The sequence below is a fragment of the Enhydra lutris genome, unplaced genomic scaffold, assembly GCF_002288905.1.
Source record: "Enhydra lutris kenyoni isolate GAN:26980312 unplaced genomic scaffold, ASM228890v2 scaffoldscaffold22, whole genome shotgun sequence".
Classification (NCBI taxonomy): domain Eukaryota; kingdom Metazoa; phylum Chordata; class Mammalia; order Carnivora; family Mustelidae; genus Enhydra; species Enhydra lutris.
The window spans coordinates 19,909,649-19,930,868 of record NW_019154106.1 but is presented as its reverse complement, the minus strand read 5'-3'; the positions used below and the strand labels follow the sequence as shown (position 1 = coordinate 19,930,868).

At 36.5% G+C, this 21,220-nt stretch overlaps 1 protein-coding gene across 4 annotated transcripts in view; it reads left to right on the top strand.

Annotated features, from left to right (window-relative positions):
- LOC111149740 (apoptosis inhibitor 5) overlaps nucleotides 1-20,267 on the top strand; it is a 28,289-nt gene extending 8,022 nt beyond the window's left edge. For 2 of the 4 annotated variants that reach the window (XM_022506984.1, XM_022506985.1), the window contains 12 exons: nucleotides 643-736; nucleotides 1,226-1,291; nucleotides 2,034-2,185; nucleotides 3,760-3,966; nucleotides 4,681-4,785; nucleotides 5,667-5,756; nucleotides 6,964-7,145; nucleotides 8,568-8,661; nucleotides 9,433-9,489; nucleotides 12,703-12,779; nucleotides 13,297-13,433; nucleotides 18,143-18,228. In XM_022506984.1, coding sequence (XP_022362692.1) covers nucleotides 643-736; nucleotides 1,226-1,291; nucleotides 2,034-2,185; nucleotides 3,760-3,966; nucleotides 4,681-4,785; nucleotides 5,667-5,756; nucleotides 6,964-7,145; nucleotides 8,568-8,661; nucleotides 9,433-9,489; nucleotides 12,703-12,779; nucleotides 13,297-13,433; nucleotides 18,143-18,165 — 1,284 coding nt within the window. In that variant the 3' untranslated portion in view covers nucleotides 18,166-18,228. Of the gene's footprint in view, nucleotides 1-642; nucleotides 737-1,225; nucleotides 1,292-2,033; nucleotides 2,186-3,759; nucleotides 3,967-4,680; nucleotides 4,786-5,666; nucleotides 5,757-6,963; nucleotides 7,146-8,567; nucleotides 8,662-9,432; nucleotides 9,490-12,702; nucleotides 12,780-13,296; nucleotides 13,434-18,137 lie in introns of all 4 variants that reach the window. The other 2 variants (XM_022506983.1, XM_022506986.1) reach the window with 2 other exon arrangements.
- Nucleotides 20,268-21,220: the final 953 nt, after the last annotated feature.

Genomic DNA, 21,220 nt, shown 5'->3' with positions numbered 1-21,220 from the left:
TCTGTAATTATTACATGTGACTCTAGAAAAAGAAGAAATCGTTTTTGCTTGGAACAGAATTAACTGTCAGCATTCTGGCTTCTGATTCAGGTTCCTAAGAACTTTAAATTATCACCTCCTGGCTTTTCAAATGAAATTAGTGAATCGCCAACATTTCATGCACAATTTGCTAGATATAAGTCCTATCCATTTTTATTTTAAACTAAATAAGCCAGGCCCACAAATTTGGAATTAAGTACACAGAATATATTCACAGATGTTATATTGAATAGTTAATACTGGAAATTCTAAAGTAAATATAGTTATTAGATAGGTCATTGCCATTCTAGCTATTCTTAAGGGCTACTGCAGTATGTGCCCAAAGGTAGTAAAGACCCAACAGTTACATGTAATCAGTGTATAAATTGTTGTTATTGATCTCAAATCTGTCTACTCCAGTCGATAATCGTATTTAACATCCCTTTCTACCACATATTTAATTATTCTGTTAAGCTTGACTTTAATATTGGAACAAATTATTTCTAAAACAGCTAGAAGTCTCATGTTTTATAGTTTGGTGACTCATATGCCCCTAATTATGGTTTCTCTGAGGTTTTAGTTTTCCTTAACTTTGGTTAATTTTTTGTTTAAATTCGTATTCAGATTCGACGGCAGGCAATTAAAGAGCTGCCTCAGTTTGCTGCTGGAGAAAATCTTCCCCGAGTGGCAGATATACTAACCCAACTTCTGCAGACTGGTAAGGAATTTTATTATTACCCTTTTATCTAAATATAACTTCTCTTTGAAAAAGTAACTCTGTTTTCAGCTTTTTTTTTTTTTCTTTATGGCTGAAGGTACTACTTCCAATCAAAATTAAAATTCCTTTTTTTCATTCAGTAGTTTGAAGCTTACTGGATTGTGATTATCTAATTCCTCATGTTTTGCTTTGTTTTTAATTGTTTATAAAGACATACTGATTCTTTTGGGAATTTTGATGTATCATGATTTCCCCCCAATTTGCTGTAGTTTTTTTTAATTGTACATCTTAATGCAGAAGCTTTCCTGCTATGCTAGATCAGGTTCTTTACCTTTATAGGGAAGGTGTATTTTCTTGGTACTTGAGAAGAATGCTTAGTTATGTCTGCTTTCAATGTAGTCTCTGAGAAATTATGCTGAATTTTAGGTTTGAAAATGAAGCAAATATTTTCATTCATTTTATACATTGTACTACTTTTTCTCTATCCAGATGACTCTGCAGAGTTTAACTTAGTGAACAATGCCCTATTAAGTATATTTAAGATGGATGCAAAAGGTAAGGCCTGCTTCTTGTTCTGAATTGTGCTTGATGTGTTAAACAAAAATTGGGCAGCTTGGCGTTATTCGTTAAGGATAAAGTCAGATTCACCCAGAAATCTATTTCATAAAAGTTCTAAGTGTTCTTTAAAAAAGCTGCTTAGCAGGGCCTCCCGGGTGGCTCAGTTGGTTAAGTATCTGCCTTTGTCTCTGGGCATGATCCCAGGGTCATGGGATTAAGCCCTGTATCAGGCTCCCCGCTCAGTGAGAAGCCTGCTTCTCCCTCTCCCTGCTGCTCTGCCTACTTGACCCCACCCCCTTCTCTCTCTCTGTCAAATAAATAAAGAAAATTAAAAAAAAAAAAAAAAAAGGCACAACATCTTAGTGATGCAAAAAAAACAGCAGAAGTAATGGCAAAAACAAATCAAACTTTTCCATTAGTAATCTGTTGAAAGACTCTCCTTGCCACATAAAAGAAATTCTCCAAAATACCTGGGTTTATTTATTATTAATAATGATTAAAGGGGGAAAGTCATGCTCACATTGATTCTGAATCTGATTCTGATTCTGATTCTGAATCCATGAACAAAGCATGTGATTACTGTTATGGTTGGGGCTATAGAAATTTCAGACTAATTTAGCCAGAATCAATGATATTCAGGATGTTTATTAACTCACTGGAAAAGAAATATTGTTAAATGAGTTAAATGGAAAAACTTGATGAAGATATATAATTGACTTGCTACTGTTTTGTTTTGCAGGGACTTTGGGTGGCTTGTTTAGCCAAATACTTCAAGGAGAGGACATTGTTAGAGAACGAGCAATCAAATTCCTTTCTACAAAACTTAAGACTTTACCAGATGAAGTATTAACAAAGGAAGTAGAGGAACTTATACTAACTGAATCCAAAAAGGTAAGCTTTAGATCATTTAACAGGATTTCCCTAAAGTAGAAGAACATATCTGAAATTAGCAGTATGTATGTGGTGCCTGCGTGGCTCAGTTAAGCTTCTGCCTTTGGCTCAGGTCATGATCCCAGGGTCATGGGATTGAACCCTGCATCAGGCTATCCACTCAGCACGGAGTCTGCTTCTCCCTCTACCTCTCCCCATGCCTTGTGCTCTCTCTCGCTTGCTCTCTCTCTCCCAAATAAATAAAATCTTAAAAAAAAAAAAAAGATGAAATTAGCTGTGTATAAAATGATATATTCCATTAAAACCGCCATAGAAGTCATGCTTTTCTTACATGGTATTTTGCATTTTGGTTATCAGTAATGATGAATCAGCCTGTTAATTTAAAGGGATGTGATCACATTTAAATCTTTGTGGTGTTATCCTCAAAATTTATGTATTCTTCAGTACTCTATGCAAATCATTTCCTTCAGGGAGATTTTACCTAATTTCCACTCCTTTCCCCAGTTTTAGGATATTCTCCTTATAGTATTCTGGATCAATTCAAAATGACAAGGAAACAAATTGAAATGCCTCTTCTTTTTTTTTTTCCCCCCCATCTTACCCAATATCATTCTAAGCTCAGGAGACCAAGCTTATCTGTGCTCCCAGCATCTAGCATAGCTAGGCATGCTAATATTTGCAACGTTTGTCACAGCTAACTTTTCACTCATAAAGTGCCAAAGTTGGAAGATCATTGCTTTGATATATATGTTCAGGAAAAATCAGAATTGTACTAACACCACTGACTTGCTTACTGAGGAGATTTCTTCAGTGAGAGCAAAAGGAGCAGCTCTCCAGCTGGGAATATCAACATATTTTACTTATGCCCCAGCTAATAACCTGGCGGAGTATGTCATAATTGCTTGTTTCTTCGATCAGTGAATAGAAAGGCTTAGGCCTACTCATGTGGACTTGTATGGTCTCCTATTTTGTATACAATTGCCTAATTAATTTGAATTAATAAACTAAATAATTTATTGTTGCTTTTATTTTTAAGTTTTATTTTTTTTAAGTAATCTCTATACCTAATGCGGGCCTTGAATTTACAACCCCAAGATCAAGGGTCACATACTCTACTGACTGAGCCAGGCAGGCGGCCCAAGCTGCTTTTACATATAGGAAACTTAATCTGATTTGACAGTCGACTATAGAATTCTACTTTTTTTTGCTCTCACCACCCCTCCAAAGAGCCTTCTTAGTCTGTTTTTTCTTAGCTATTCTCCTGTGAAATTTTAATGCCACAGATACACTGTATCTGTTTATGCACTCTTTGTGTATCTGTACTTTATACATAAAAGAAGTACATTTCATAAGAACCAGGTTTTGCATCTTTGGAGACCATATTTCGCCCCACTGAGAATGCATGGTGTACTGTAAAGCTAAACTGACTGAAGCCATGTCCTCTCAACAGTGTTTCAGAAATACGAACAACAACCTGACTTTAATAAGGGAAATAACTTGGTTAACACCGTTTTAGTATTGCTCTTTTTCACTCAAGTGATAACAGTACTATAATTCTGAATTGTCTTTTCTAGGTCCTGGAAGATGTGACTGGTGAAGAATTTGTCCTGTTCATGAAGATACTCTCTGGGTTAAAAAGCTTGCAGACAGTGAGTGGAAGGCAGCAACTCGTAGAACTGGTGGCTGAACAGGCCGACCTGGAACAAACCTTCAATCCCTCGGATCCCGACTGTGTGGACAGGCTCTTACAATGCACTCGGCAGGCGGTACCCCTCTTCTCTGTGAGCTCTTTGTTTTATCTAGTTGCTATTTTGATTACTCTGCTGAAGCTTACATTTCTGTAGATACTCACTTGAACATTCTCCTCAAGCTTTTGCATGAAATAGTAACACAGTGGAGTGAATATTACTTTATGGAACCCTTGGTGGGGTTGATGAGAGCCCAAAGCAGCAAGAAATTTCTTTTTAAAGTCTTGCTTAGAGATTTTTTTTAAAGTCTAGAAAATTTTGCATCAACATTTTGTGGTTTTGGCTGAGTTTTTAAACCATTTGGTTCAGTAATTTAGCTTTTTTCTGTAAATTTTCTAGGAGATCGTTGTTTTAGGTAAATATACTCTTTTCCTCTGGCTTTGTGATTCCTCTGGCCATGAGTCTTCTTGGATGTGCATAAAATAGTTTGAAAAACACTGTGTAAAGGACTCCTCCCTTTTGAAAAATGTACAGAATTCAACACTAAAATATCCCTAAAAGTTTGACATGAGATTTGAGGAAGAGTTTGAAAATTTATAGAGGTCCAGATGCTCCAGATTACTTTGCAACAAAGTGTATATTGTCTACCAAGGTTATTTCTGGGGTGCCCTGGGGTACGCACTGTGTTGTATTTATAGCCACAGTACTTGATGTCATGCTCAGCATTTATCAGATGGCATTGTTATATTTGAAAGAATATTCCCCCTCCCTTTTTTTGACAACTCACTGTTCTTTGGACTTTTACAGAAAAATGTGCATTCCACAAGGTTTGTGACTTACTTCTGTGAGCAGGTTCTCCCTAACCTCAGTTCCTTGACTACCCCAGTGGAGGGTCTTGATATACAGTTGGAGGTAAGACAAAAACATCTGCTTTTTAGCACTAAAAAGACATTCCCATATTTTAACATAAATAACATAGAGTTCTGATTTCTAAGAGAGTAAAGGTATGATGGCTAGCTAGTAATCTGTCCCAGAATTAACCACATAGGAATGCTTTATGAATTTAATGAAAGTTTGCTGCAGTGGGAAAGCACTGCATAAAGTGTTCATGATACTCTCTCTCTTTGTAGCCTTAATACTTCAAGGTGTTTAATTCATGACTGTTCCTTTCTCTATCCGTAATTGATAAGAACCAGATTTAAACTGGGTTAATACAAAATATCCTTTATCCTTTTTCCAGTTTTCCACTCTCCTCTGTATCTCAGCTGTAATGTACACACACATTTTTTTCACAGCACTTGTAATATCGCTCCACATTTAATTGATTCCTCTCTAGATTCTCAGAATCTAGTGCCAAGCCTGATTCTGAAAGGCACTTAATAATGATTGTTGAATTGGGCTGAAATGTGGACATGTGTGTGCCATTTCCCTCATAGGTTTTTTTGTGATAGAGAAGAGTCCTACTGTGTACTGATGCTGTCATTTGCTTCAGATGTCCTGGGTTTGACTTATTAGACTGGACTGAGTAAAGGAGAGTTGAACCTCGAGAATAGTAGCAACTACAAATACTTTGAGTTAGTGTCCAGAGACTAAATTTAATACCAAATGAAGCCCATCTAAATGTTAATAAATAATTCTTTGCTGTTAAGAATTCTTCCTAAGTATCTCTTCGTAGTACAGTATTAAGCTGTTGCAGAAAGCAACCTTAAAAGTTACCTAGAATCATTCTTATTTTACAGCCCTCACCTATTCAAAAAAAAAAAAAAAACCTAATAATGAATTATTTGTTTTAGGTATTGAAACTATTGGCAGAGATGAGTTCATTTTGTGGTGACATGGAAAAGCTAGAAACAAATTTAAGGAAACTATTTGACAAGTTACTGGTAAGAACTTTTTTCTTTTCTTAATGGCATAGTCAGTATGTAATCCCAGAGTCTAATAGTGTGGTGTAATTTGTAGAGAACCAACTTTAGAAATCCAAATTAGATAGAATAATTCTAGCAAGTATTTTTAGTTGTTCAGGCCACATGTTGTCTACTTTTAAAAGAAAATCTTTGGCATTTCTTCTGTTTTTGATGGTTTGCATAGAAGATAGTACAGGATTTTTATAGTAAGTTTTTCTGCTATTTCTTTATCAAAATACTTTTCACATTTGCTCCAGGTCACCTTCCAGGTTGCTGCCTAAGGCCAAGTAGTAGCTAGAGCAGCCAGCAAATAAAATCATTTAAGTCATAATTGGGAGAAAGTAGGCCATCTGATAAAATCATTATCAGCATCACCAAGTGCTTTTCTTGTTGGATGTAAACACTTGTGTAACTGACACAGTGCGTGATAAGCACTAGACCTGTAGTATGAATTGAGTCATGTAACATCTGGAGCTCATCCAGACCTGTACACCTTCCCCGGGGTGTGATAGCACTCATACTGAATGCCTTTGGAAGTACTTGGACTGTAAGGAGAGTCAAACAGTGTGGGAAAATGTTCAGAAAAGATTTTTGGTTTAGCATAATAAAGTGATTAAAAGCATCAGCTTTTGATGGCAAACCAAGATTGAATCCTGATTCTTCATCACGGACTTTTTCACCATAGAAAAATTACCTCAGAATTTCATTCCTTCATTTGTATAAGTGTACCTAATAAATGTTACTAGTGGGGCGCTTAGGTGGCTCAGTGGGTTAAAGCCTCTGCCTTCGGCTCAGGTCATGATCCCAGGGTCCTGGGATCGAGCCCCGCATCGGGCTCTCTGCTCAGCAGGGAGCTTGCTTCCCTTCCCTTTTAATCTCTGTCTGTCAAATAAATAAGTAAAATCTTTAAAAAAAATAAAAAATAAATGTTACTAGCTTCTTCACTGTCAGGAGTAGTAGTAGCAGTGGTGGAGGTAGCAGCAGCTACAACAGAGGTTAATATAGAGGGGTTGACAGGCTGGGTCATTGATCTGATGGGTAAAAGGGATATCTTACCTAAATTTCTGATTTTGGTAGTTTTTAATGCTTCATGCCCTAAAAGCCTGCTCTGTAGTCACTTCACTGTTTGTTTATAATTAGAGCATTTATGGCAGATTGCAAATATCTCTATATTTTCATCTCTTAGGAATATATGCCTCTTCCTCCAGAAGAAGCAGAAAATGGGGAGAATGCCGGTAATGAAGAACCCAAGTTGCAGTTCAGCTACGTGGAGTGTTTGTTGTACAGCTTTCACCAGTTGGGCCGAAAACTTCCAGATTTCTTAACGGCCAAACTGAATGCCGAAAAACTGAAAGATTTTAAAATTAGGTGATGTATGATTGAAGGTCCAATCCTTGACAAAGATGATGGCTATCTTGATACGCCCTTGATTTTCTTCTCCTTTTATAAGAGCTGTGTCCCCACCCTGCCTTACCTGGTGGGTTAAAATGGAAGATCCACAAAACAGGAATGTATATAAAAGTGTGGCATAAAAACCCATGTGGGGGAGAGAACTTTTTCAAAAACAAACTCACTCTTCCCACTTGTTTTATGATCTTGAGCTTCCCAACCTCTCTACTAACCCCCTGATTTTCCTCAGCAGTTACTTTAAATGAGAACAGCAGCTGCCTCGTAGAGTTGTGAGAATCAGACAGTGAATAGAAAGCTTTGAGCACTGTGCCTGGCACATAATGGGTACTCTGTAAATTGGAGTTGCTGTTATTAAGGTCTTAGAGTATTCTAGGGGAGCAGCACTGGAGAAATCATAAGTTGTTTTCACGAACACACTTGTATGGAATCATTTTATTAACAACTTCACACCTTAAAATTTGAAATGCTTAGCCACTGTATCATCTGTTACTGTCCTCTATTGTTTGGTAAGGCTTAATACTTGGTGAAACATTTGATCGGAAGCAACACGTTAAGGGCACCTGGGTGGCTCACTGGATTGAGCCTCTGCTTTCGGCTCCGGTTGTGATCTCAGAGTCCTGGGATCAAGCCCCGCATCGGGCTCTCTGCCCGGCGGGGAGCCTGTTTCTCCCTCTCTCTCTGCCTGACGCTCTGCCTGCTTGTGATCTCTCTCTCTGTCAAATTAATAAATAAAATCTTAAAAAAAAAAAAAGCAACAAGTTAAGAAATTCCTGCAAAAATTAAAAAATGATGCCAGGTTATTAAGCAGAGTTCTAGAAGTCAGCAGGATGGGGCTATATACTGCCTTTCTTTCATATATTATCTGGGAACAAACTTGAAAGGGGTATTTCTTTGAACCCTTAGAGATTTATATGCATTTATAATAAATTCTCAGATCAGCAGTTTTATTTTTAACTAGACCTTGACAATCAAACACTGTCCATTGTCAGCAGATAAATATGTAGAGGTTACGTGATTTGTGTAAGGTCACTTGACCTTCAGTTGGTCATTGAAAGAGAAGAACTCAGGCCATCGATTCTGATCTGTGGTTCCTGAATGGTTCACTCTGACTGTGCCTTACGGGTTAACATATCAAGCACAGTGTTACAGATCTTTCCCTTGCCAGATTTAGTATGGACTTATTCCCGTTTTTGGTAAAGGAAAACTTTTTATTTTGCTTATTTATGTATCTCTTGGGATCATATATTGATAATAAAAAAAGTTCCTCAAAAAAAATGACCTTTATTAGTTAAGAACTTTTAGCTATAGTAGAAGATTCTCTGAATTTAAAAACAAAATTGAAGTGGTGATTTGCTAACCAACTAATACTTCTTTATTTAGGCTGCAATACTTTGCACGGGGACTGCAGGTTTATATCCGACAACTTCGCTTGGCTCTGCAGGGAAAAACAGGCGAAGCCTTAAAAACAGAAGAGGTAAGAATACTGGGTCACATCTTGTAAGGAAATTTTTTATAATAGCCAACATGTACTGTAAATTCAGTCTCAATTCGTATGTCGAAATGTAACATTTGACGTCATTTGAACTGGTAATACAAGTCTGTGTTGAAGATACAATAAGATATTAGAAGATTGCCTAGTTATTTGCTAAGTTATATTTTTATCCTCATTGAAATATTTCGAATATGTCCAAGTTTGTGAGCAGTGTTACAAACTTAGATACATACCAGTCTTTCACTAGGGTCTCATTAGCACATTTTGTTCAAATATTTGATTGACGATGTGATATTTTAATTTTTACCTTTTGGAAAAATAGCAATTTACATTGAGAAAAGGATTAAATTGCCAATTCTAAACCAAACTGTATGTGTGTTTGTGTTGGGATTTTTGGATTTCTCTCATCTCAGCTATTGTGATCAATCTTCATCACACTTCCCATGAAATATTTTAAGTTTTCATTAGGTCTTCCTATAACTTAAGCTAATGAGTTTTAAAACAACTCATATATACGTAAGACCAGTCTTTCACTCATTTTTTCAGATAAGTGGTAGATAACACTTTAATATTCTAACCTGTCAAGAGAACATAAAGATTATTTTCTTTCTTTGCCATTTCTACACTGGTTTAGAGTCAAGAAGTGGGAATAAGCAGAAATGACTCTGAAAGAAAAGTATAATTATTCCAGTTCTATATGGGAATGGGATATGCATCATAAAAGTTATTGGCACTTTTGTTTTCCTTTTGCAGAACAAGATTAAAGTTGTTGCACTGAAAATAACAAATAATATTAATGTTTTAATCAAGGTAAGTGTTCTTTCTTACCCAGTCCTTCCAGCTAGCTAGAAAGTTTGTGCAAGAGGTTATCCATGTGTCTTTAGATCTGTAATGGTACCATTGTATTCCAGGCATTCGGCCTTTTAAGGCTTTATGCTTTCTGTAATACCAAGTGCCATTTCTGTAGCTATCATAAAGTCATTTAAAAGTTATTGCAGGGCGCCTGGGTGGCTCAGTGGGTTAAGCCGCTGCCTTCGGCTCAGGTCATGATCTCAGGGTCCTGGGATCGAGTCCCACATCGGGCTCTCTGCTCAGCAGGGAGCCTGCTTCCCTCTCTCTCTCTTCCTGCCTCTCTGTCTACTTGTGATCTCTCTCTGTCAAATAAATAAATAAAATCTTTAAAAAAAAAATAAATAAAATAAAAGTTATTGCAGAAGATACTGCAGTCAAAGGGAGGCATGCAGATTTTCTCTGACCCAAAGCATTGGAACAAATACATTTAGACTCAGAAATTTCACGGACTTAAGTTCTGCTGGTCTGTTGGGTCCTTTCAAATGGCCAGTAAAACCCCACTTTGCTTACATTAAGGATGAACAAGCCTGTGTGGCCCTTGAAATGTTTCCCTATAGTCTCTTCTGTTAACTTGTCTATATAATAAATTTAGAGCTTTCTGTACTGTAGGCTAAGCTGTACCTTACCATCAAACCATAAATACACTCCAGTTCTCTTTACCCTCCCCAGGTAAACATTAATCTGAACAGAAGACAATCTGAGAGGGGAAAAACAAAAAGAATCACAACAAAGTAACCATCACTTGTTTCTATAAGTCAACAGTATTGTAGCCAGGTGGAAAAAGCAATGAGTTTTCTAAAACCTAGAGCACAAAGCCTGATAATAACAAAATTAGGACTGGTGGTATACTCCTAACTCGAATCTGGTAACTTTCCCATGGAATCATTACTTTTTATCAGAAGAGAGGGAAACTTTTCAGAGAAAGCAACAGTGAGACATTAAGGAATGAGTATCATGGAAAGAGAAGAGGTGCGAGTACTCCCATCTCCTAAGAAAATCTTATAATTTTACTCCTTTTATTTATTTATTTTTTAATTTAAATTCAAGTCAGTTAATGTAAGTGTAGTCGTGGCTTCAGGAGTAGAATTTAGTGACCCATCACTTACATATAACAGCCAGTGCTCATCCCAACAAATGCCTTCTTTATACCCACCACCCATTTAACCCATTCCCCACAACCTCTCCTCCAGCACCCCTCTGTATGGCCTCCCTCTGTTTTTATCTTTTTTCTTTTTTTAAGATTTTATTTATTTATTTATTTATTTAGAGAGTATGAGAGGGGAGAAGGTCAGAGGGAGAAGCAGACTCCCCACTGAGCAGGGATCCTGATGTGGGACTTGATCCCGGAACTCCAGGATCATGACCCAAGCCGAAGGCAGTCGTCTAACCAGCTGAGCCACCCAGATGCCCCCTCTGTTTTTATCTTATTTTTCTTTCCCTTCTCCTGTGTTCCATCTGTTTTGTTTCTTAAATTCCACGTATGAGTGAAATCATGATCGTTCTTTGACTTATTTCACTTAGCATAATACACTTCTGTTCCATCCCTATTGTTACAAATGGCCAGCTTTCATTCTTTTTGATGGCTGAGTAATATTCTAATATATATGTATGTATAAACATGCACACCCACAAACACACGCCACATTTTTTTTATCCATTCATTGGTCAGTGGACATTTGGGCTCTTTCCATAATTTTAGCCACTACTTATTTCAAACCTTAAAAATAATAATTTCAAACAGTGAATTCATATATCAAAATGTGATTTTTTTGAGAAATAATTTATACATATCATTGTTATCAGTTTAAAGTATATACGATTAACATACATATACAATGAAATTATTACTACCACAAATAGATTCAGCCAACATCCATTTTCTCATATATAGATACAGTAAAATTCCTTTCTTTAGTAACATTATCATATGTTAAATGAGTCTAGTTAGAAACCTCAAGCATTTTTGATCCAAAGGACTTTACCGCTAATTTCCTGCATTTATCTGGCACAGTAGACTTGTTTCATATTGTGATGGTTTTTATTAATGTTTAACTGCAGAAAGAACAGTTTAATCAAATTTTACTGATATATAAAAATCAGAGTGGGCTGCCTTAGTGTCTTAGTCGGTTGGGTGTCTTACTCTTGGTTTCAGCTCAGGTCATAATCTCACAGTCCTGGGATTGAGCCCCATTTTTGGCTCTGCACCAATATAGAGTCTGCTTCAGATTCTTTCCCCCCATCTGTCCCACTCACTCTTTCTCTAATAGATACATGAAATCTTTTTTAAAAATCAAAAGCTGATAAGAAATGTTAGGTAAAAAACTAATAATAAATATGTTTAGAAATCCATCTAAATTTTGAGGATATCATGAGGTTAGATTATTTTAGTTACTTTAACATTTAAATTGAGCAAACATTTGCATTACCATATACTAATAACTTGGTATTTAAGTCTTGTGGGTTTTTCCTTTATTGGTAACTTATAGATATTTGAGAAGAAGAAAAATACTAACCAGGCCTTTAGTTTTCTAGTTTTGTTCTAATTTTGAAACACTTAAAAATCTGCAAAAGCAAATATAGTTTGCACCATTCTTTTTCCCTTAAGGCACCTCAGTGACTGCATCTGTGCAAAAGAAATATTTAAGACTTCGTTTTATTACAGTTGATATATTTTATCCTGGAATTCTAAACGATCATCATTTAGAAAAAAGTTAGCTAGGGATGCCTGGGTGGCTCATTTGGTTAAGCAACTGCTTTTGGCTTAGGTCATGATCCCAGGGTCCTGGGGTCAAGCCCCATGTCAGGCTTCTTCCTCAGCGAGTGGGGGTCTGCTTCTCCCTCTCCCTTTGCCCCACACCTCGTGCTGGAGCTCATGTGCTCTCTTTCTCTCTCTCTCAAATAAATGAATAAAACAAAACAATAAAAAAAAAAACTTTACTACAGTTTCTGAAGTGATACATACAAAATGACATTAATGAAGTGTAATAGATATAATTTGTAAACAAAATCATCTGTTTGTTTTTTCTCTTGCAACTTTTTTTTAGGTGAACAAGGATAGATAAGAACTTATTCTCTCCTAAACTTTAAGATGTCTCCATGTTTCTTACCCTCACCACCATTCTCCATACCACCAGATATATTAGAAATCTTGTCTTCATTTTGTCTTTTTAGGATCTCTTCCACATTCCTCCTTCTTATAAAAGCACAGTAACATTATCCTGGAAACCTGTACAGAAGGTTGAAATTGGGTAAGATATATTTAAAAGAATTGTAAGTGTTCTAATAGTTATGATTTATAAATATGAAAATCTGAATTTAGATGTTATATTTACTATACAGAAGAGTATCTTACCAGTTAAATAGTCTTAATAAGATGTTAAAATATGAGTATTAGAAGCATGACTTAAAATATAAAGTCTAATTGCAGTGTATATCAAATAAGTAGGTACAGAATAACCCTGGCATTTTCAGGGTTGTCTGTACTTCTGTGGCATAGACTTTTGACAAATTTTACAAACTAAGTCATTTGCCCTTAAAATTTTGTAGTCACATATTCCAGATTATTTTCAAGCCTTGTAAATCCCCTCTGGCATTGTGTGGATTACGAAGGCACAGTTAATTTGATGACCTCAGAATGTTATTTCCTTTTTTCTGATGTAACTATCATCTTTGGGATGTCTTTTGTAACTGATACGCTAAATTACAAGGGTTTTAATGGCCTCTGGTAATAGAATTTTTTTATTGCCATTCTTCTTACCATTATAGGCAGAAGAGAGCCAATGAAGATACAACTTCTGGTTCACCACCCAAGAAATCTTCAGCTGGACCAAAAAGGGATGCCAGGCAGATATATAATCCTCCTAGTGGGAAATATAGCAGCAATTTGAGCAACTTTAATTATGGTGAGCGTTTCCGTTTGGGTACAAGCAATATGAGAAATTAGGCAGAAATTGTGTAACAGTTGATTTTAATTATTAATTATATATAGTCACATATATAATACTTTTTTCCACTGACTTCTGAGGTAGCTTGGGAAATGAGAGCTATTGGGGAAACAAGTTACCCCATTTCTTTCTAACCCTTCCTTATGGGCTCACTAAATAGAGCATGCAGTACTTAGAAAAGAACTTAGAAAAGATAATATGCCTCTTGTATTCAGAGGAAGGAACAAAACGAAGGAAGTTGGCATGAACCATCCATTCCTGGTTTTCCCTGTTGTAACTTCAAGGCAAGACATTCTGTGCATTCTCCCTCAGGAGTAGTTACAGCTTCTGGCAGATGTGAGGATATCAGTAATCTTCTTGGACCTTTTCTGCCTCCTGCTTGTCTTCCATCTTCTTAACTAGTTGAAAAGGAAAAGTCCTAGAAGTGGAGTCAGATGTTTAAAGTATCATCTGGCAAGGAAGGTGTGTCCCATTGCAGTCTGTCTCCACTGCCCAGGTGCAGTCTCCCTGTCAGTGTTAGCCATTGGTGCCAGGAGAGCTTCCCACTAGTCCATTGTCTCCCAGTGCTGTGAAGAAGTGAAGTTTATTTCATTTGACTTAGAGTCTGATGGATTCTTTCAAAGAAGAAAGGATGAAATATCACTGAATCAGCTCCTTAATCTTGCTTAAGAAGACAAAGCTTAGGGGAGTTTGGGGGGCTCAGTTGTTAGGCGGCTGCCTTTGGCTCAGGTCATGATCCCAAGGTGGTGGGATCGAGCCCCGAGTCAGGCTCCCTGCCCAGAGGGAAGCCTGCTTCTCCCTCTCCCACTACCCCTGCTTGTGTTCCCTCTCTCGCTGTGTCTTTCTCTGTCAAATAAATAAATAAGATCTTTAAAAAGAAGAAAAAGATAAATTTAGTAATATTTGCAACTGAAAATACTTATTATGGCTGGTCTTATTTACTGGTCTGAACTAATTCTTCAGTAATTATTCTTAAAACACATTCTGAAACATAGACTGTCTATAATCATTTCCAGGGTGAGGTAATCGTGACATTAAAGTCATCCTACAATAGCTAGATTCCTTTAATATCTGAGCAAACATTGTAGAAAAGCAGTTTTTAGATTGTGAAATGACCCCTCTACTCCAGTCAGGTTTGGAAGCAAATTAGTGTAGGAAAGATCACTGGAATCATTTCCTTAATATGTAAATATACATTTCTTAGCCTCTTTTCTTAACTTGAAAAATAGGGACAACATAGCACTCTTAAAAATTTCAAATAAGGGGAAAAAAACAGTATTTGTGAAAACATTTTATAAATTGAAAGGATTCTGCTACCTCATTGCAACAAAGATAGTCTTCTGTCACTTGTATCATGTAATGTGTCTATGAGAATTATTCTTAAAATCCAATTATTAACTCAAATACTATCTTCATTTTGCTTAAATGTAAAGTAATTGAAAGCAATGACAATGCATAGAGAATTGTATTCCTTGTCACTTGGACAAGTGAGTTACTCCTGAGTTTCCAGGAGGATTCTGCCATGTGAACTCACTGGCTGCCTGATGGTGAGAATCAGATGATACAATGCATGTGGAAAAGAGATGTGAAAAATACAAAGCCTTAGTGGTGATTGTTTTTCACTGTCGGTAGAAAATCTGAGTCCCTTATAACTACAGTTGTTTATAGTCCTCAAAGTAACAAAGGCAGAACAAGCTTGCCTGTTAATTGTTTTTTTTGTGTCTGATATTACAGTACTTTAATATTCCTAAAGGGGTCAACCTTGTCCTTGGGGTGCTAGTCATAAACAGAATTACAAAGCAAACTAAACTCTGACTCTTTTTATTGGAAAGTGGCAGCAAAATTTCTGCTAGCATTTTACATTTTGGAGTTGAATGTTAACAGGTCATAGGTATTTTCACAGTAGCAATTTTAAGAGTTCTTGGCTTTCTTTTACACATTCAGTTGAAAACAGTTCTTGATACTACAGATGGGATTTGGAAGACCTATCTACATCAAATTTTTCTCCACCTTTTTTGTGTCCTTTCCTTAGGGAACTGACAGTGTGTCCAGAAGAAAGAAGCACATTGCTTTTTTTTTTCCCTGGGATATCAGTGTTGCCTCAAAATTGGAGAGGAGAACATGTTTTAATGTCACTTAGTAGATAGATTTTCTTAACCACATTTGGCAAAATCATTGTAATTCCACTTTTCTTTGTCAGTCAAGCTCACGTTTTATTTTATCTATCTTTCCAAAAACTGGTTGGATTTTTTTTTTAAGATCATGTATGCTGAGGGGTTAGGAAATTGACTCTTTTTGGTTATTAGAGAATCAGGTAGTATTAATGTACAGTCTTATTACAGTGAAATAAACAGACTGTTCCAGTTTCATAGGCTGGAACTTATTCATCATAGAAGAGCCATATTTGTGATTGTTTTTTGAATCCAGGCAGGCTTATGTAGACTTTTTTTTTCCTTATCCAAGTTTATCACTTTACTATTCAAGGTCTTTTATTTGCTTTATATATATGTAGTCAGTTTGGCTTCCTGGTACATTTTCAGTTGAAGTATTTACAAACACCTGCTCATGTTTGGTTTTCCTTCCTGCATACAGAATTGCCCAGTAATCCAGAAATACTGAACATGCTATATGTTGTGACTTGTATCCTTCATCTTTTACCTTTTTAGACTGTAAAAATAAAGTATAATTTTAACTGGGAGCAGTGGTTTTTCAAGTTAGTAATGTAAGCTTGAAACCACTGAAAAGATCCAAAAGTGCAGACTGGTCCCTCAGGATGGAGCCCTTCAAAGAAAGAAAATTTGGAGACTTCCTGAACTGTAGAAATGGCTACATCCATTGCAGAGCAAAAAGAAATAGCCAGTATAGGAAAGATAACCATATCGAACAATATCTTCATACAGTGTATGTAATATTGATATAGTTGAACAGTTGAGGGGTGCCTGGGTAGCTGAATCTAAGTGTCTGCCTTCAGCTCAGGTCATGATCCCAGAGTCCTGGGTTGGAGCCTCAAATTGGACTCCCTGCTCAGCAGGGAGCCTGCTTCTCCCTCTGCCTCTACCCTCCCCTCCAGCTTGTGTGTGTGTGTGTGTACATGTACGTGTGTGTATGTACACGCACTCTCACTCTCTCATGAGTAAATAAAATCTTAAAAACAATTGAAAGGGTGTATTTTAGTAGTCACTTAGCTAATAGGTAATAATGATTCCTATGAAGATGTTAATTTGTTTTAAAAAAAGATGTTAATTTGTTAAGTGTGTTGTTAACTGAAAAATGGAAGGTTTTATAATGAGTACAGTAGGGGGAAATGTGCTGACATCTGCATAGATAAGGCCAAGTCTTAAACAGTCAAAAATGCAAGAGTTACAGCCTACATAAGGGTTGCTATGCTCCCTGTTACAGTCACTGCAAAATTACGGGGAGCATCTTACCCTTAGACCACCTCTGATTTTCTGAGAATGTTCAAGGGGTAATAAACATGGTGGTGTCATTTAAAAGGCTTTCAAATGGATCAACTGAGAAAAATGTTCCATGACATGAACGATGACTTTGAATCAGATCCCATTCTATTAAACATAAATATTGGCTAAGTTGGGGAAAGGTCGAGTTAGTTTTCTAACTCATGGTTGCTGGGCGGGGGTGGTAAAAACATTACCCAAATAAAGTAATTATATTTCTAGCCATAATGTCAAAAAAAGGGTTGCAATATGGACTTAATAGGAATTTTTCAACCATTCAACATTACGGATCCAAAACAGCAACGCCAGGTGGTTTTTATTGCTCCTAACAGGATTGTTGCAATGAGGAAGTTTAAAAGTTCAATGAAGAGATTTGACCTCTGGAATTAGAAGTTTGAGGCTCTTATTTATGTATGATGAAAAGTCCAACCTGTCTGATAACGTCAATCAGTTTTCTTCACTGGAAAGACTCCTTAAAGGAATATTTCTCTGGAGCGATAAAAGAGAGTAACCAGTGAATGAATCAAAGACTCATTCTACTGTATGACACAAGTGACTTGATTTTTCAGCAAAAGATATACTTACTGTACATCAGTAATCTAAGCACTCTGTACATAATCACCTTTTTGGCAGTGCTCTGAGCAGCTCATGTAGCTGATAAAGCAGTGAGAAAAGCTGTTGGCTTTATACCCACATTTTTGTGAGTCTAGGTGCTTGAAATATTGTGACCAAAACAGATTGCCTATTCACTGCATTTGAAAGGTATGCTTTTCAGTCTAGCATAATTTTTCAAAATTGATCAGTGATAATTCAAGATATTTTGCATTCATGGCACTAGCTTTTGAAGGCCAGTGGCTTTTTGTTAATTCCATATCAAGTATAGAAATTTTTATAGTGTAATTATCTTTAGTAGTGATAGCCATCAAAATAAAGAACGAAGAAATGTACTTATAACATTGTCACCTTTAAATATCTTGTGTGTTTTAATTGAGTACCTACTCTGAATATATTTGACATCTTGCCATATGTGCTTTAGTGTAGGTGTTGCCCTGGTTTTATGTACAGATTGAGTTTACAGACTAACAGAATGCTAGCGCTACTTTCATAGAGCCGGCTGCTACACGCTCAAAGCTATGAGTTACGCTTCTGTGTTTGCTGTACCGTGAAGTCCTGAGCAAGACCTAAACCCTTGTTCGCTTTTTCGTAGAGCAGAGAGGAGCCTTCAGGGGAAGTAGAGGTGGCCGAGGTTGGGGAGCACGAGGAAATCGTAGTCGGGGAAGACTCTACTGAGTAAGACATCACATTCTTCAGCATTGTCATGAGCTTAATAATACTTAAATTCTACTACTCATTGGATTGCCGGGGATGTCCCTTTAAAAGGACTGCTGCCTTCAGCTAAAAACTTAATGTTCTTTATACCTTTGTATGTATGATCTACTTTTGTAACAGACCATGGTTGTGTCCAAGGTAAAAACCACAGTGATATTTTTGGATGCTTTGTCCACAATCTTGACTTGTTTTTGCAATATCATCATTATTCAGACTTCATATTGTGAATCTTTTACTTTTAAACATCTTGGTAATTTGTTATTGAAAGCTATTCGAGTCTAAAATGTAATGAAATTCAGTCTATTTCTGATAACTGGTAAAGATGAAAGTTGAAAGGTTATTGATTTCCTCTACCCTCTCTTTTCCCCCCCAATATATGGAGAAGAGTAATGGTCGATCTTAACATTTTATTTTCATTATTTTTAATAAAGCTGCTAGGCATTTCCTACCTAGTGTTGTAAAAGCAAAATACTTACCAGCTTTCTTAAAATGTAGAAATTACATTACATTTTTAGGAGGAAGTAAGTTGCTTTGCACCCTTTACTTAACTCTTCTCCATATGTTAGATATAAACTTTTGACTATGGGATCTTACTATTTGAATAGAAATGTGTATGTATAATATACATGCATACATAAGCATATATGTGTGTGTGTGTATATATGCGTGCTGTGAAACTTGACTACACAACATAAATCATTTTTTTTTAAATTCCTGGAACGGGTAGTCTTTGACACGGTGATGATCCTTTTTGAGGCTGAATCCATTAACTTGTTACCTAGGTTTTCCTCCCAGTAGTGAGGGATTTTGAGTCAGTTGCACTTACATGATTATTGTTATTTAAAACTAAAAATAAACCAAGGCTGCGTTTTCAAAGATAAATTTGGAGATCCCTGCTGGAGAAATACAGCCAAAATATTGAATCTGATGTACATATAGGTTTCTACAGGATGCGCTAGATTAATTTAGAATTTGGGGATTTAATAACCAGGGCAACCCAGGAAAAGTGACTTGAAAACATTGTGTACCAATAAGCAAGGGATGCTCTCTTGGTTTGCTTTTGCCACTTTCAAGATTTTAACTTCTCAGGTTATTAATCAAAATTATTGTATAAGTTAGCTGATAGAATCTTTAGGTTAAAACAACAGACGGGGGGGTTTGTGGAGTGTTTAATGTCATGGGCATTTTTAGTAGCATAGGCCCTTTTGCTCTGCCTTTTGAATGATTCATATGTTTTTGTTCCACAGTTAATCTTCCCTCCCCAAGTTTGCTATTCAAATTCAATGCCTGAATGACATTTTCTAGTAGTTTGACATATTTTTCGAGGAATAGTTTGTGATTCTAATGCAGGTGTCTACATTACTGTTACCTCTACATTGGGGAAAAAGCGAAACCCCTTTGTTAGAATTACTGCACATGTTTATGGGAAAAATATTTTTAAAGACCAGAATGATACAAGTGAGCAAAAGAAATTGGTCAGCTTGACTATGGAGTGGTGGCAATAATCTCTAAAACATTCCAAAAGAGTATGAGCTGAACCTAAGCTCCCTTGGAATCCGAAAAGACATAGGAACATGGAATTGCCATTTGAAAACTGTGACCAGATAGTCTGGACCTCAGAGGCATCAGCTGGTGGCCTAAAGCCATTTCAAGTACAGCAACTGTATTGGAACTACAGTTATATAAATTTGAACATAAATGTAACTTTTCCTCTTTTTCTTTTTTAAAGCATATTTGTAAAAAAAAAAAAAAAAATGCTGAGCAGAAGTGACTTAACTTTCTCAAGTTTGATACTGAGTTGACTGTGTTCCTTCCTTTACCACCTCATCGTTCCCCTTACCTTTCCAAAGGCAACAGTACACATCTTAGGTTATTTTTGCTTCAAAAATTTGAAAGAAAAACTTCATGCCATGATTTTTTTTTTCCTTTTGCAAGACACCTGTTATCACCTTGTTCAAATGTAAATGTTCCCTTATGCTTTTGAAATAAATTTCCTTTTGTAATTTTGTTTTGTGTCTTGATGTGTTATGATTATGATAACTTAAGATTCCTGGATATCCATTAAACAATATTGGTTGTTTCTGTTGTGCCAAACATGAAAATATAAAGATAGGCAAGTTATTTTTAATTTTCATTTTTGGAGATTTATTTTTTTTTAAGTTAATACACTTCTGAAAAAAATGATTTGGTTATTTTTATTGAAACAAAATATCAGATACATACTTGCCAAATTGTTATGAAATAATTTCCATCTTCAGGTTAATATGTAAAGGAAGTTGGAACTTCTTAATTTGGCTACCAGCCTTTATTAAAAGTCTTCCTGAAGTAGCACCTAGAATGGTTAGGAGTGTTCTAAAGCCAAATTTAAATGGAATGGAACGAGATAACTGCATTCCCCTGGTGATCACATCCAGGCCTACAGCTTTAATGCCACCTATATGCTGAGGACTGTCAAATTTCTATGTCCATCATTTCAGCCTTCTAATGGCTCTCCCTGCTGTTACACTTGACTCATTTATAGCCTGTTCTAAACAGGACAGCAGAGATCCACTCCTACTGAAAGCTATTCAGTGGCTCATTTCAGAGTATAAATCAGAAACATTGCCATGGCTTCCATCCCTGACCTCAGCTGCTATCCTTCCTCTCCATCACTCTGCCCCAGTCTGCTAGCTTCATGCGGCCTAGGCAAAGACACTCCTGCCGTAGGGATTTTGCACTGGCTGTTCCCTCCAGGCACTCTTTCTCTTATATCTCTTGTCTAACTCCATCTCCATGTCCTTCAAATCTTCCAAGATTACCTTCTCAAGGAAAATTAAATACCGCAAGATGCCCAATCCCACTTAACCCTACCACATGCTCCCTAGAGCGTTTGCCGACTTCTAACATACTGTATACTCTACTTGTACATTGTTTTGTCTGCTTCTCCCTGATAGAATGTAATCTGGCTAAAATGCCACAAAA